The sequence below is a fragment of the Rhineura floridana genome, chromosome 7, assembly GCF_030035675.1.
Source record: "Rhineura floridana isolate rRhiFlo1 chromosome 7, rRhiFlo1.hap2, whole genome shotgun sequence".
Lineage (NCBI taxonomy): Eukaryota > Metazoa > Chordata > Lepidosauria > Squamata > Rhineuridae > Rhineura > Rhineura floridana.
Window position 1 is genome coordinate 47,691,333 of NC_084486.1, and position 14,817 is coordinate 47,706,149.

General features: G+C 44.1%; 1 protein-coding gene and 1 long non-coding RNA gene across 4 annotated transcripts in view; one reads left to right on the forward strand and one right to left on the reverse strand.

Annotated features, from left to right (window-relative positions):
* Nucleotides 1-2,648: 2,648 nt before the first annotated feature.
* PPP1R3C (protein phosphatase 1 regulatory subunit 3C) lies at nt 2,649-7,531 on the reverse strand. 3 transcript variants are annotated; one of them, XM_061635475.1, is made up of 2 exons: nt 7,507-7,531; nt 2,649-5,311 (listed from the first exon to the last, which is right to left on the reverse strand). In XM_061635475.1, exon 2 carries the CDS (start codon nt 5,308-5,310, stop codon nt 4,363-4,365), a length of 948 nt encoding a protein of 315 aa, XP_061491459.1. In that variant the 5' UTR covers nt 5,311; nt 7,507-7,531; the 3' UTR covers nt 2,649-4,362. The 3 variants fall into 3 exon arrangements, with proteins under 3 accessions (XP_061491459.1, XP_061491458.1, XP_061491460.1); XM_061635474.1 differs by lacking the exon at nt 7,507-7,531 and adding an exon at nt 7,284-7,499; XM_061635476.1 differs by lacking the exon at nt 7,507-7,531 and adding an exon at nt 5,630-5,653.
* Nucleotides 7,532-7,571: 40 nt separating this feature from the next.
* Nucleotides 7,572-14,817, forward strand: part of LOC133388918 (uncharacterized) — a 40,181-nt gene continuing 32,935 nt past the window's right edge. Inside the window, exon 1 of the long non-coding RNA XR_009763980.1 lies at nt 7,572-7,742. This is a non-coding gene — a long non-coding RNA (uncharacterized LOC133388918). The remainder of the gene's footprint in view (nt 7,743-14,817) is intronic.

A 14,817-nucleotide genomic window follows, 5' to 3' on the forward strand; every position in this document is an offset into this window, starting at 1 on the left:
TACAAGGTCAAGTGCATGACCAGCTAGATGGGTGGGCCCTATGGAAACAAGGCGCAGCTCCCAGGAAGCCATGGTTTCCATGAAATCCCAAGGTGCCCCTGTGAGGGCGGTCCCAGCATGTACGTTGAAATCCCCCAGCACCAGCAAATTCGGGGATTGCGCCCGCACATCTGAGACCACCTCCAGCACCTCGGCCAGGGAGTCCGTCGTGCAGCGGGGTGGACGGTACACGAGCAGAATCCCTAAACTGCCCTTTGGGTCCAACCTCCAGTACATACAATCCACAACCTTGGTCTCATGGAGAGGTCTGGTGAGAACCAGGGACCCCCGATAGATGACCGCCACTCCCACTCCCCGTCTCCCGACCCTCAGTTGCTGTGCATATAGGAACCCAGCTGGACACATGGCCTCAAGGATGGGAGCTGCGGCCTCATCCAGCCAGGTTTCCGTAATACATGCCAGATCCGCGCCCTCATCCAATATCATATCATGGATGAGGGATGTTTTGTGGGCGACGGACCTGGCATTGCACAGCAACAACCGAAGGTCAGAGCATGGAGTCCCGCATCCCCCAGCTATCTTCCGGTATTGGGCAGCCCGGAACAAGGGACAGATATTACGTATTTCTCCCTAGTTCCTCTTATCTGACATGGCCTGCCGCTAGCACCCCACCAGCATCTGCCATCCAGCCTCATTATATCTTGGCCTCCCCCCCTCCCTCCATCACTCTCCCCTAATATACGCATGCCCCAACACTGGAGCCCACAAAAGAACTCAGGCAGGCCACCCACCCTTAAAACCACCCCAAATCTGCCCTTAAAACCACCCAAAATACTCTAAAAACGAATCAAGTATTGAGCTCTCTAGTTTTCAGTGTTTCTCTGCCCCTTGTACCTAGAGGCAGCAGCCAATCGCCTTCATCGGGGTCCAAAGGCCCTCCACCAGTTCTCCAGTTGTTACAGCCGAGGATGACAGCACTTGCTAATGGGAGCTAGGATTGGACAAAGGTAGAATTCTTAACAGAATTCTCATGAGAGTCTCATAAGAAGATAATGTAGTTGTTTAACGACGACTCTTCTGTAGCGATGTTCCCGGAGAAATCCTCTCCATGACTGATGTATTAGGATACCTTAATCCTTGCCCAACTCCTAATCCTTGCCCAACTCCTGGATCTTTCTGACCTAGCTCCCCACTAGGATTATCACTATTCTTGGAAATATATAACTGATATACCCCCATACAGCAGAACCTTTTTCCAGTTCTGCAATTAGAGGTTTAACATTTTAACTTAAATCACAACACTAGCTTTGTGTACTTTATAAAGTTGTTTGTGTGATTCATCGTTTGCTTGGCTCTTACAAACTTCTGGAGGGAATTTATAAGCAAAGTATCTGGTGAAAGGAAAAGTTTCTAATATCACTGGCTCTGTCCAAGAAAGTACTCTGCTTTTTCTGTTATGGTGCCCTTACTAATTTCCCTGTTGTATATTAGAGTATGCAGCTTTGCAGTACAATGTTTAGCCACCCCCAGAGTCCTGAACAATGGGGGCAGGATAGGACTATTTTAATAAAATGTTTAGGGCAGTATATTAGATCTGTGACTCAGGTCCTTTGGGGGAAGTTTCCGGTTTCTGAGACGCCCCAAAAGACCTAACCAGGTTCTTTGCAGCGATGCCCTATCAACAGACAATACTACATTATTACCTGGAAAACAGGCTTGGGAGCCAAACGTATCAAGGCAAACCTGTTTAAGATACATATTTTTTCAGATATCAATAGCTGCAAACTGACTGAAGAATGTTCTTATCAAATGACATGTATTAGTATTTAATGTTACATATGCTTGCTCATATAAGCAGAGAGGAAGAAAAAATGCCAATGTAGTATGGGCTAATCTGTATTTTAAAAAATGATCCAGTCTTTGCATTTGTGGATGGCAGGGTGCAGAGCCATCCACATGCACAACCATGACGGTTCATGTACAACCCACATTCAACTACCAAGGCCTACTCAGAAAACATGCCATTTCATTGATGCACCAATGTGCTATTGCACACCAGACTATGAAACACACACACTCTCACCCCAGGGCATCTAGCTGTGGAAGCATTGGCTATAAGAGCCCACAGCTTGCTTACATGAGAGAGCAAGGGTGTGGGGATAATGGAGGGTGAACGTGTCCTCATTATACCTCCTACTCACCCACCCTCTTCATTTACAGCATCACCCTCCTGTCTAAATATCTTCACCCGGGGATTTATTTTTCAATATAAGATGCTGGAGTGTGACAGGATCTTGGGACTTTTAAGAGCATGATGAAGATAGAATGATGGGAACTGGCTAAGAGATCATGCTGCAGGCACAGACAGGAATGGAAACAAATGGGAAGCTTTACTGCAGTATCAGGTAAAGAGTAGCTTTTAACTATTCCCTGCTGGTCAGCAGGACAGACAGACATTAGCAGACCACAGGAGTTCAGGAAGAGTTAGATTTGGCCAACAGCCGTGGTAAGATATCCCCTGGTGGGGGGTTTATTTTTGGCCGCCTGATCCTGCCAGTGACTGAACAATCCAGTGAATCCCTGCTCTTCTCCTTGCCCCAGCCAAAGCCATGTTATGCTGTTCAATTTGTTCCCGAAAAAAGACCAAATTTATCAAAACACAATTTATTTTGAAAGTGAATTGTTTACACAGCAGTGCCATACAGTAGGGACGGGGGAAAAGGTGGAAGAGGCTTTTCCCTTTTTTACAATGAAAATTCCATGTCCATACTGGTGGGATAAACATAATGATGTGATCGTATTTTCCATAGACAACACCACCACCGCTACAGAACAGGTTAAGTGAACACAGAGGTGGGCACGCACTTCTATTCCAATTGGCTTTGTCCTATATAAACTGTGCCAAAATTACAGTCACACACTGTTATTTACAAAATGTGATATATCTGAGGAAGAATACACGCTACAATTAGAAAGTAACAAAGCATGGCTTTCTGTATCTGCAAAAGCTACAGAAGAAAAATGAGGTATGAGAAAGTGAATAGAAAACTATGTCTATTTATGTGCACGATGCATACTGTTACTTTAGACCGCTCAGCTTGAGAAGTGCAGCTACGTATCACCCCTTCAATATGAAGGACTTTAAATTGCTTAGGTTTATTTCACTGCCGTGAAGAGCTATTTTGGGGAGGTTACTACTAAATTCTGCAATAATAAGCAAGATAATAATAAGGAGAGTATGTCTCTACATTTTAAGGCAAGTTCAGCAAACCAACAGCCAACTTCTACAGGATTAAGGCATTTCAAAAGACAAAAATCATGCAATCTTGGGAAAGCTTACTGGATTTTGTTTAAGGCATAGCCTTCGTGTACGAAGGATGGAGATCTACCTGTGAAGTGCGATTGCAAAATTAGCTAGTGTATATCAAGTTGAAAGACTAATTCCTGAAACAGCTATGTAGGCGCCTATTTATACATACAGTTCCCCAACCACTTATTCTTTTCACACTTCTTCTCACCCCTCCATACATATCCAGCCTGACAGTCAAGACATTTTAACAGTTGCAGCTTTCCCACTGCCATACAGCAGTTCACTGATGGCAAAAAACTGCATCTGTTAAGAAGTGTTGCCTGTTACACAGCTCTTTAAGGCACATTGTTTCCTGTGGAATATAAAAGGTGGCAATCCAGTTCTGCAGAAGTCAAGTATCTTTGTATATTATTGCTCTTTGCAAATCCCTGAAGAATCTGTTTTGAATTTTTAGATGTCAGATGCCCCCATACTTTACTTCCCCCCTATAATACAGCACATTCTACATCTTCCTTTTCTCTCCACTTCATTCCTGCCGAGACATTGTTGTACCACAATCCTAAATATTGAATTGTATTATGATCAAGACCTACTTAGCCTTGATTCCCACATAAAGTTTGGCAGTTCAGCATTTCTCACAGTCTCCACTAACATAAAGTAGGCACAAGCTTTTTTGTGGCTATCTATTCAACTTGTCGTCCCCCCCATCACAGCTTCTCAAAACACAATCACAGCTTCCCAAAATGCCACCACATACAATTACTTCTTAACGAGCCTCTCTCTTACCCCCTAGTTAAGGCAAGTAAACAGCAAATACACATATAATCACACATTTCTACTTTAGGCGACATTCTCATTGAAATTAATATTCTCTCCCAAGTCAAAGTTGTGGCTGATAGTTTTGTTTTTAAGTATAAATGTATGAAGTTAGTCATCTTTTTCTAAGTAGTTGGCAAACCCTTTTTAGGGGGTTTGCTTATACTGCTTATTGAGAAGCTGATGGTTAGTGATGTTCAGCTGCTAACAGCAGATGCCTCTGTGATTTCTTCCATTCACCAATATGGAGACGAGTTTTCAATCCTGCCCCAGCTCTGCCATTCAGGAAAGAGGCCATTGGATATCCGAGGGCTGCCGACTTGTTCACTGCTTGTTTCGTGCACTTTCCTTGAAGGTTTGCGAGTCATGCAGCCTTTCCTGGGAGATGCTGGTGCTTGGACTCCATCAGACTTCCATTCTGCATGAACTATCTTGTAGTTCTGCCCATCATTATTGTCCCAGAATGTGTGCTCATCAGTTTGGTAATACACACAAAACTCTATCTTCTGTTCAGTGGGAATGGCTGGAGGCAAGTCAACAGCAAAGGAAAAGGTATCATTGTCCGAGTCTCCATAGACATTGTTCATGTAGATGCAATCAATGTCGGAGTAGTTTTTCCATGAGTCATAGGTGATCCGAACCCGCACCTTCTTCTCAAAACTCACATTTTTTACTTTCACAGTCCCCGACACTGCCCTTTCTTGGAGGGTGCAGTTCTCAAGACAGACAAAGTTCTTCTGTAAGTGATTCCGGAAGTCCAAATAGTCAGCTGAAGGCTGAGTGAAACCGAGAATCAAGTTCTTTTCCTCATGGAGTTTTAAGCCAGCTGTTATGTCTTCAAGGTCTAACAAGTGAAACTGAAGATCGCATGCTGGATTCTCCTGAAATTCAGAGAAGACATGAACGGCAGTGAGAGAGAGACCTTTTGAGTCTGCAAAGACTACTCTCTTCTTGGCTTGGCTGGCAGAGCGTTTCCAGTCACTGTTTTGGGACTCAGTTTCACGTTTCACATTGAGACATGGTCTGAGAGGCTTAAATCGATGTACAAAGTTTCTTCTTTGATATTCATCAAGTGGGCTGAGAAAACTCTTCACAGGTGGCGAACGAGCCAAGCATATTCTCATGGCCACATCTACAGGCATGATAGAACTGGAGAGAGGCCTTGGGTCCAGGACTTGTATCATTCTGCAATGCAAACACAGACAAGTTAGGCTGTACTGGCAGAAAGCCTCTGCCAAGGCTCCCTGCTTGCACTCACCCTCTTTCATAATTCATGGAGTGCTGGTAGGAAGGCTTTAAATAATTCAGTCACAAGCAAGATTAGCCAGAGCTGTGACTGACAGCCAGAAACAGCACTGATAAAATAGTAACACACTATTCAAAACACTAGAATGAACTCCACATATCATTTTGAGTCAGCCATGTTTTTGACTCGTGTTTGCTTTACAACTTCTTCTGTTTGTTTTATCAATAAATAAAGAGGGGAGAAAGGATTTTAGATACCTATATTCCTATTCGTATCTGGAAGGTAATCACTGCTCCTAATACACAAGAACAAAAAAGCTTATCCTGTATTAGAAATAAAAGACATTTAAACAACATTCACGAGCAAGAACTCTTTGTATTCTATGAAATCTCTTATGGACCATACAGACAATATTTTATTATATTTTCTACAACCCAACTTTAAATATTATGGGTTATATCCATTTGATAATGCAACCCTATCCATGTCTACTCAGAATTAAGTTCTAATAAATTAAGTGGGGCTTATTCCCAGGTAAGTGGGGTTGTAATTGCAGCTTTAGTTATACTCAGAGTAGACCCAGTAAGAGGAGCTGTTTTAAATGGGTCTACTCTGAGTATGACTTAATCAGCTACAACCCTATTAATCCATGTCTGAAGCAAGTCTGACATATGCAATAGTTAAATTCATTAGTTATCCCGATAACTTATCTGTGTACTACATAGATACATATTACATAGAGGAAGCCAGCAGTAACTATTCCTGAAGCACACTTGCTTGTTGCCAACTATGGTTTCCTATGACAGTCTTAACAGTAATGCAGAGGTTATAATAGGAGCCACTTAAGACTACAATAGCTGGCATGTCTGGAGCAAGAGAGATGCTTTATTACTACAGCTTTCCCACAAGTTCAGAAGAGACAGTTTCAGCCAGAGTACAAATTGACTTTATGATGGGCCCAGTGATGCAGATAGAATTTTTGAGAATCCTGGGAAGGAGGTTTCCAAACAGCCATTTAAATGGATCTTTAAGAACACACTCCCTATTTGGTCCTGGAGGAAAACTACCAGGATGCTGGACACTTCAATTTTGACAAGGTTACAAAAAGCAACAGAGAAAACAAGGAGACAGAATAAGCAAGCAGCCAAATCCTTTCCTTCATCCTTCCTTCACACCCCTCGTTTTTTCACTGCCCTCTGAATTTCCAAGATTAAGAACTCAAGAACAGCCATGCCTATCTTACAGAAACAATTTGTTGTAAGAACTACCTCATAGTGAGAATAATTATGCTGAACAAGTCATTTTACAAGAAAATATTAAGCCAAATCTACAAAGCTGGTAAAAGCAAGTCGTTTTAGAATTACCAATAAAAAACACACCAACACCTTTTTAAGTAGGAGTTAGTTATATAATTTGAGACTCCTCCTCTAAAATTCAGGACCCTCCGTGGCGCAGAGAGGTAAGCAGCGGTAACGCAGCTGAAGGCCAGGGAAGAAACTGGCAATCCCACCCCATATAAAAAAAACGGTCTGCCTAGTAAATGTTGTAAGACATCACCCTAAGAGTCGGAAAAGACTCGCACTACAAGTGCGGGGACGCCTTTACCTTTACCTCTAAAATTCGGTCTTCCAAAAACTCTTAGTCAAAGAATAGGCTCGTGCAGATAGGCTACAGCCTCGAGTTAGGTGCGCTGATGTTTCAGCCACCACGCAACTTATGCCAGAGCGAAAGAAAGGCACCGATCCCATACACGCTTGCTCCGGAAAAGTCCTGCCGAGTGCAGCTCCGTAGCAAGTGGGTACAGGATTGCAACTTCGTTGCAATAATCCAGTTTATTACTAGGTATCGCCTTTTCACCCGCAAAGCGTTATCAACAACATTCCTCTTTTTTATTTCCCTCATTAAGCTTACCTGGTATAATTGCGTTAAACAGAGCAAACTAACCCCGAGAAGAAGACCATAAAGATACAGGGAAGATCATTAACACATGAAATGCAAATCAATGTTTCTGATTTGTTTAGCAGAGAAGTAACTCCGCATAAGACTTTTTGACTTCCCCCCTCCCCCGCTCAATTTCTCCCGCAAATCCACCCTCTTCCCTTCACTGCAACTCCTCGCACGCAGACTAACTAACCACGCCAGCTCGCTCCAGCTGCTTATCAAACCCTGCTCGTCCCTTTTCACGTGAAAGCGCCGGAACAGCCAATCCCGTCGCACGCGAGACGCCTGGCAAGCAATCACCGCCGGGCTGCCCGGCGCTTGGTGAACGTGATAGCTCGTTGGCAGGAGGTGGTCTGTCTGCGCTGTGGGACCGAGAGAAGCATGCCGCTGTGTTGACACAGTTTCAAGCGAGCAGACCCTCGGCTCAAGGTCAGCCCCTGCCGGAGAGCCAGGAGTTAATATAGCTTTTATAAATAGAGAGGCTCATAATGGAGATACTGTAAAAGTATCGTTAGCACTTATCGCTTTCCAAATCAGTCCAAATAACTTTGCGTGCTTTTCAACCTGCTTAAATTAGGTTGCGTAATCCTCGAGTCGCTTACTTCAGAGGAGACGTACTGAGTCACCCAAGACTGTTTCGGACAACTAAAGGGGAGGGATGGAGGATCTCTGCACATTCTTCCTGCTCTAGAACAGTGTAAGGCATGTTGCAGATGTTTCCTTTAGGTTCCTAGTCAGACATTTTAGATCCTCGAAAATTTAAGAGGTTGGAATTGTTTCATTGAACAATTTCTTTTTTGTTATTGAAGAAGAAGCAGTAAGCTTTCAGAACGGCCATGTTTTGTAGGAGGGCTGTGTGACATGGAAAATCAATAGAAAGAAGACCTTCTTGCACCTTTATGCAAGGAAATGCTCCTGCTTAGAATGGAGGCCTCACCTTTTGAGGCCCCTGCAAGAAGGCAATCTATGCAGGTTTGCCATGGTGCTCAGTGGGCCTTATCCCATAGAAGTGAGCATAGGATTGCAGCTTTAAGAAAGTAAATTGACCAATTGCGGGCATAGAGAGGAGCTTTCTTAAGACATTTAATCCATAAATAGAGAACCTGTGGCCTCCAGGTATTGCTGGACTCCAATTCCCATCATTCCTGACTACTGGCTATGCTGGCTGTGGTTAGTCGCAGCCTTTCCCAACAAGTGTGCCTCCAGATGTTGTTGGACCACAACTCCCATCAGCCTCAACCAGCATTGCCAATGGTCAGGAAAGATGGGAATTGTGGTCCGACAACATCTGGAGGCACACTGGTTGGGAAAGGCTGGGTTAGTGGGAATTGGAGTCCAGCAACATCTGGCTGGCCACAAGCTCCCCCCAGCATTTAAACTAAAACATCTACATGGGCAGTATGAAACTGACCTTTCAAGTGGGCCATCACAGCTGCTCCCACACTGCTGAGAACACCCCCACCCAGGCTGCTGGTGGGAGCAGAATTCTGAATGGGAGAAAGACACAAGGGGGAGGGGTTGAAGGTCTGTAGTAGAGCCTCTGTTTGGCGTACAGAAGGTCCCACATCTCCAGGCTGGACTGGGAATGTCCCCTGTCTGAAATCCCAGGGAGCTGCTGCCAGTCAAAGTAGGCATTGCTGAGCTAGGTGGATGAATGGTGTGACTCACATGTGCCTTCAAATCTCATTTCTTTCAGCCACCAAACAGCTGCTTGGTAGACTGAAGGGAGCGTGATTGCAACGGGGAAGGAAGATGTACAGGATGAGTTATGCCCATGCACCTTCTTTCCCCATCTAAATTACTCTCCCCCCAGCTGACAGCTGTTTGGCAGACTGGGAGAAACAGGATCTCTCTCTGCTGGGGTAGAAGGAGGTCTGCCCTTCTCTGTTCCAGCATTGATATCCTTTGAAAGCTGGTGTCGTGAGAGCTGAGACCAGTGCAACCCCCACTTTCAAAGTGTTGGAGTGGGGAAGGGTCTGCCTTTCTCCACCCTAGCAGGGAAGCAATGAGTGTCTGTGTGCAAGAGGGAAGAAGAATGAGTGAGTGTGCCCAGGCCACTGCTATGCAATCCCAAGCACCTGTCCACCCACCACTGCAAAAGGTCACCCACCTTGAGCTAAAAAAAAAGTCCAGATGATTTTGTATAGGCTTGCCCCTTTTTTCTGATGAATGTCCTGTGCATATTTTTATGGGCTACCTACCTACTTTATGGGCTATCCTACTTTGTAGGATAGGTCCCCCCACCCCGAAGTACTTGGCTTTATTTACAAATGTACAAGTAGAACATCAGTGAAGGGGAAAAAGCGCTCTTGAGAGGCGAACTGTTACCTGCACCAGATGTCCTGAAAAAGAGGCACTACACCCACAATGTGATTCACCATCAGCCGCTTAGAGCACCCTCTAACTCCAAATCCAGAACTGTTCAGCTCTTGTTTTCCATTAACTAATCTGCCAAGCACTTGACTCAGGCATCACCCCTGCAGGTGAATTGCCTATTCAGAGGACCATGAATAGTTATTAACATTCTGTTGTGAAATCCCCATCCTAATCAGGCAACATTTTCAGGCAAATGCAAACTAGAATGATAGACTCATTCATGGTAATTTGACAGCAGACGCACAACACTGTCAAAATTGCCTTGTACTAAATCCAGTTCTATTAGTCCATCTAGCCCAGTGCTGTCTGCTAGCAATAGCTCTCCAAGGTCTTTGGCAGAGGTCATTCGTTTTATTCCTACCAAATTGCGTTTTTGCCTGGAGATGCCTTCAACATTTGCATGAGGCAGAAATTCAACAAATGCAGTGACAGAGGCAAAGCAGCTCCTCTTGAATTTCTGTGTATCGTGCAATCAGTGGTGGCTGGTGGCTCCATGTCAGCGGGGCAGTAGAATCTGCTCCATGTATTAGTTTGAACATTAAAGGAGCTGCCCAAGGTGCTGAGCCTATTTTGGGAATATGTTTTAGCACCTTGGATGGCTACTTGAAAGTCTGGAATAAAACTTTCCACTGACCCACTGACATGAAGCCGCCAGCTGCCACTGTGTGCACCTGTTAAAGCAGAGATGGGGATCCTGAGGCCCTCCAGGTGGTGGACTACAGTTCCCATCCCTGTTCATGGAACTGATGGAAGATGGAGTCTAACAACAGGCCCCCATTCTGCCATGCTGCTGGGAGGAAGGGCGGGATATAAATCAAATAATAAATAAATATGCTAAAGGCATGGGACATGTTGCCAACCAAATCAAGGCACTCTTAGATAAACCTGATTTTCTATGCCCATTTCAATTTGATTTAGATCTTGTTTGGGTACTGAAACTTCCTTGTCAGTCTGGTGAATGACCTGCACTGACAGATGGACAAGGGGAGCACAGTCCTGTTGATTCTGCTGGATGTCAGTGACTTTTCATACCATTGATCTTGCTCTTCCTTTAGAGATGGTGTCCAAGTTGGATATTGGTGGCAACGCGCTTCATTGGTTTCACTCAATATCTGGATAGCTGTTTTCGGAAAGTAGGGTTGAGAAATTTCTGACAGACTGATGCATTAGAATGCAACTCTCAGGGAAGGGGGTACCAGGAACAGGCAGCTACCACACACACAAAAAGCCCTATCACATGTCCCCTCCAGTCTAATTATGTCCACTGGGTGATCCACAAACAAGACCTTTGAGGCTTATCATAAGACCCAAGCAGATTTCTACGGGTCCGAAACAGATAAAGGCTTTAAAGATCATAACAAGCACTTCAAATTGGGCCCAGAGGCAAACTGGCAGCCAGTGTGGCTGATGTAATATTGAAAGTGCTCTGAGCAAGCTTGTCCCAACTAACATCCAAGTAGCCACATTTTGCACTGACTGAAGATTCTGAACTGTATTCAATGGCAGTTTCACACAAAGTGCATTCCAGTCTGATTGTAACTGGGGCATGTGTAACTGAGGCAAGATCCATCACATCTAGATAGGGCTACAGCTGACATACCGTCCAGTAACTAGCTGGTATAAAGCACTCCTAGCCACTACTGCCACTTGTGCTTTCACAGAGAGTGTCAAGTCCAGAAGAACCCCCCCCCAAGCTGTGAACTTGGTCCTGTAGAGGGAGTGCAACCCCATCCAGAACTAGTTGTGCCCAATCACCTCCTGCCAGGTCAACTGGCTTTTCTACCCACTGCAACTCCATATTCACTGGATTAAGTTTCGATTTGTTTGTCCTCATCTACCCTGGAACTATGTCTAGACACCTGTTCAGAGGTTCCACGATCCCCCCTGGGATTACTAGATGGAAATAAGAGATAGAGCTGAATGTCATCAGCATATTGTTGTGTATGTTGTATGGGGTGGATATTTTATGGTTTAAATGACAACAAAAAAGATGAGCACGGTAGTATAGTCATATTGTATTGTTTTATTGAATATTTATTGCATTTTTTGTTCTGTTTTTGTTCTGTAAATTGCTTTGGGGGTTCCATTGGTTGTGGGAAGCAATTAACAAATTGAGTAAACTAAAATATTGATGATAGTGCAGCCCAGACCTCTGGATAACTTCCCCCTGTGGTTTCACATAACTATTAAAAAAGCTTGTGGGACAGATAGAACTTTAAAAAAGGTAAAGGTGTCCCCGCACTTATAGTGCGAGTCGTTCCGACTCTTAGGGTGACGTCTTGCGACGTTTACTAGGCAGACCGTATATATGGGGTGGGATTGCCAGTTCCTTCCCCGGCCTTTCTTTACCCCCCAGCGTATGCCGGGCACTCATTTTACCGACCACGGATGGATGGAAGGCTGAGTGGACCTCAACCCCTTTTACCGGAGAGTCGACTTCCTCCTTCCGTTGGAATCGAGCTCTGGCCGTGAGCAGAGCTTCAGCTGCATTACCGCCGCACACCACTCTGCGCCACGGAGGGTCATGATAGAACTTTATGGCACCCCAAAAGTCAAAGAGCATAACAGAAGTCCCCAAGGTCTACTGGTTTGGTTCCCCCTACCAGAAGGGACTAGAGACACTGTGAATTTATGTCACCAAGATCCAGTCCTGCAAGGCAACCCAGAAGGATACAGCAGTCAATGGTACTGAAATCCACTGAGAGGTCCACGAGAACCAACAGGGTTACAATCCTCCTGTCCATTCCTCAGCATAAATCATCCACCAGGGTGAACAAAACTTTTTCTGTCCTATAACTAGGCCAAAAGGCAGAATGAAATGTATCCAGATAATTGGTTTAATCCAAGACTGCTTTTACTAGTGATACTATCACCTGCTCCAGAACCTTGCTTAAGATTGAAACATTAGACACCAGGTGATAATTGTCGAGGATTGTTGGGTCCAGATTGGATTTCGTTAGCAAAGGATGCACCACCATCTTTTTCAGTGCAGCAGGCACAATCTCTTCCCTCAAAGAAGCATTAATCATTTCTGAGGTCCAAATAACATCCCTGGTCCTAGCAGAATATAATAGCCAAGAAGGGCAAGGGTTCAAGATACGTGTAGCAGGCCTCAAAGCTCCAAGCAGCTTGTCCACAACCTTCAGTTGCACAAGCTGAAACAATCTGACCAGACATTGTCCTGGCTGCATCTATGACTCAGCCAACAATATGACAGACAAGTAATTATGAATGCATGCTATTTTATCTGCAAAGTGCAATGCAAATCCATCACAGCAGGCTTTTGAAGATTCTATTAGCTGATTTCCTGAGCCTGTATTTAACAGTCACTTCACTTTGAAGTTACATAAATCTTCTGTTAATTCTTTAGTCTTTTTGACTTTCAGCTGTAGTCCTGCTTTTGTGCTTTCCTCTTTAACTTTAATCAACATTCGTTTCAAATCATTACTGGTTTCTGCTAGTAGTATGGTATTGTCTGCATATCTTAAATTATTGATATTTCTCCCACCAATTTTTACACCTCCTTCATCTTGGTCCAATCCTGCTTTCCGTATACTATGTTCTGCATATAGATTAAACAAATAGGGTGATAAAGTACACCCCTATCTCACACCCTTTCTGATTGGGAACCAGTCGGTTTCTCCATATTCTGTCCTTAGGAGAGAGGGTGAAAAACTGCTCTCTGTGCATTTTCTCTACTCCATGCATCATTTTTATACCTTTGTCATGTTATCCCCCTTAATTATCTTTTTTCAAAATTAAAAAGCCCTAAATGTTGTAACCTTTCCTCATAAAGAAGCCTTCATAACTTTTTGTCTTCTCCATAAGAAAAACCTGTTGGAGCAGGCCAATGGCCCACCTAGTCCAACATCCTGTTCTCACGGTGGCCAACCAGATGCCTAAGGGAAGCCCACAAGCAGGATCTGAGCGCAACAGCCCTTTCCCCTCCTGCGGTTTCCAGCAATTGGTATTCAGAGGCATGCTGCCTCCAGCCACGGAGGCAGAGCATAGCCATCATGGCTAATAGCCACTCATAGCCTTATCCTCCATATTTTTGTCTAATCCTCTTTTAAAGCCATTTCTCTGCCCGTTCCCCTGGACTGCAGCGGTGATTAGCTCCCATTAATGAAACACCAGTTGTCCATTGTGAATGACTAACCAGCAATCTGTCTCACACAGTAGCGGTCAACCCTGGTCAGCAGCTGTAATACCATTGTACACTTGGGGAAGTGTTTGTTTCTGCAATAACACTGGATTGCTGTGGGAGGAATGTTATGCATTCCTACTGGCTATTGTTTGTGGGGTTATCAGTAAGGTGACCAGATGCAAACAAAGTCCCTGTAACTTTATGACTTGTGTAAAAGGAAGGCATCCCTGTTCTTTCATGCACCTGCTAAAATTCCCTCTTCTATCCAAGTCAAATGTGCAGGACCCTCCTTAGCATCTGATCACTCTGGTGATTAGTCATGAGTGATACATTCCCCCCCTTCCCAGCTTTGTGAATGTGTGTGTGTGTTTTAACATTATACAGCTGTATACTATAGTCAGCATGGATTTTTCGCATTCCGCAATGTTAAATTGAAAATACCCCTCATGCCATTCTGACACTTCCCATACACTCATTACAAAACAAAACCTTACAAAACTTATAGTGCTGAACTCAGAAGTGCTTGCTTAACAACCCTCTAAATTTTCATGGCAATACACAAAACAGTCAGAGAGAATTGAGAGTTCAAAGTGTAAAAAGAGAGAAAAACCCCAGAGCCCTTTTGGACTTTTTTCTGTCAGAGTTCTCATAATCTGTTGAAATTCATTAAAAATCAGCCATGTTCACAGAGTACCTGTAATCCTGTTACTGACCTTGCCCCATATTCTGACCATCTTCTGCTGTTTAAAGTTTTAAAAAATGCCTGGCTGATTTTTAATTAATTTAAGAAATTTAGCATTAAACTCCATTATAAGGCCAGGCATACTCAGTAAGAACCAACTGTCAGTGTTCTAAAAGCCAGACTCACAGCTGCTGGGCTTGCCTAATCAGGGGGCCACACTAGACCTTTATTTCACTTGAGAAAGTCATGGCTTCCCCTAAAGAATCATGGGAAGTGTAGTTTGTGAAGGATGCTAGGAG

Coding starts and splice junctions, on each gene's coding strand:
- PPP1R3C (XM_061635475.1), bottom strand. CDS start 5,310: ATGATACAAGTCCTGGACCCAAGGCCTCTCTCCAGTTCTATCATGCCT.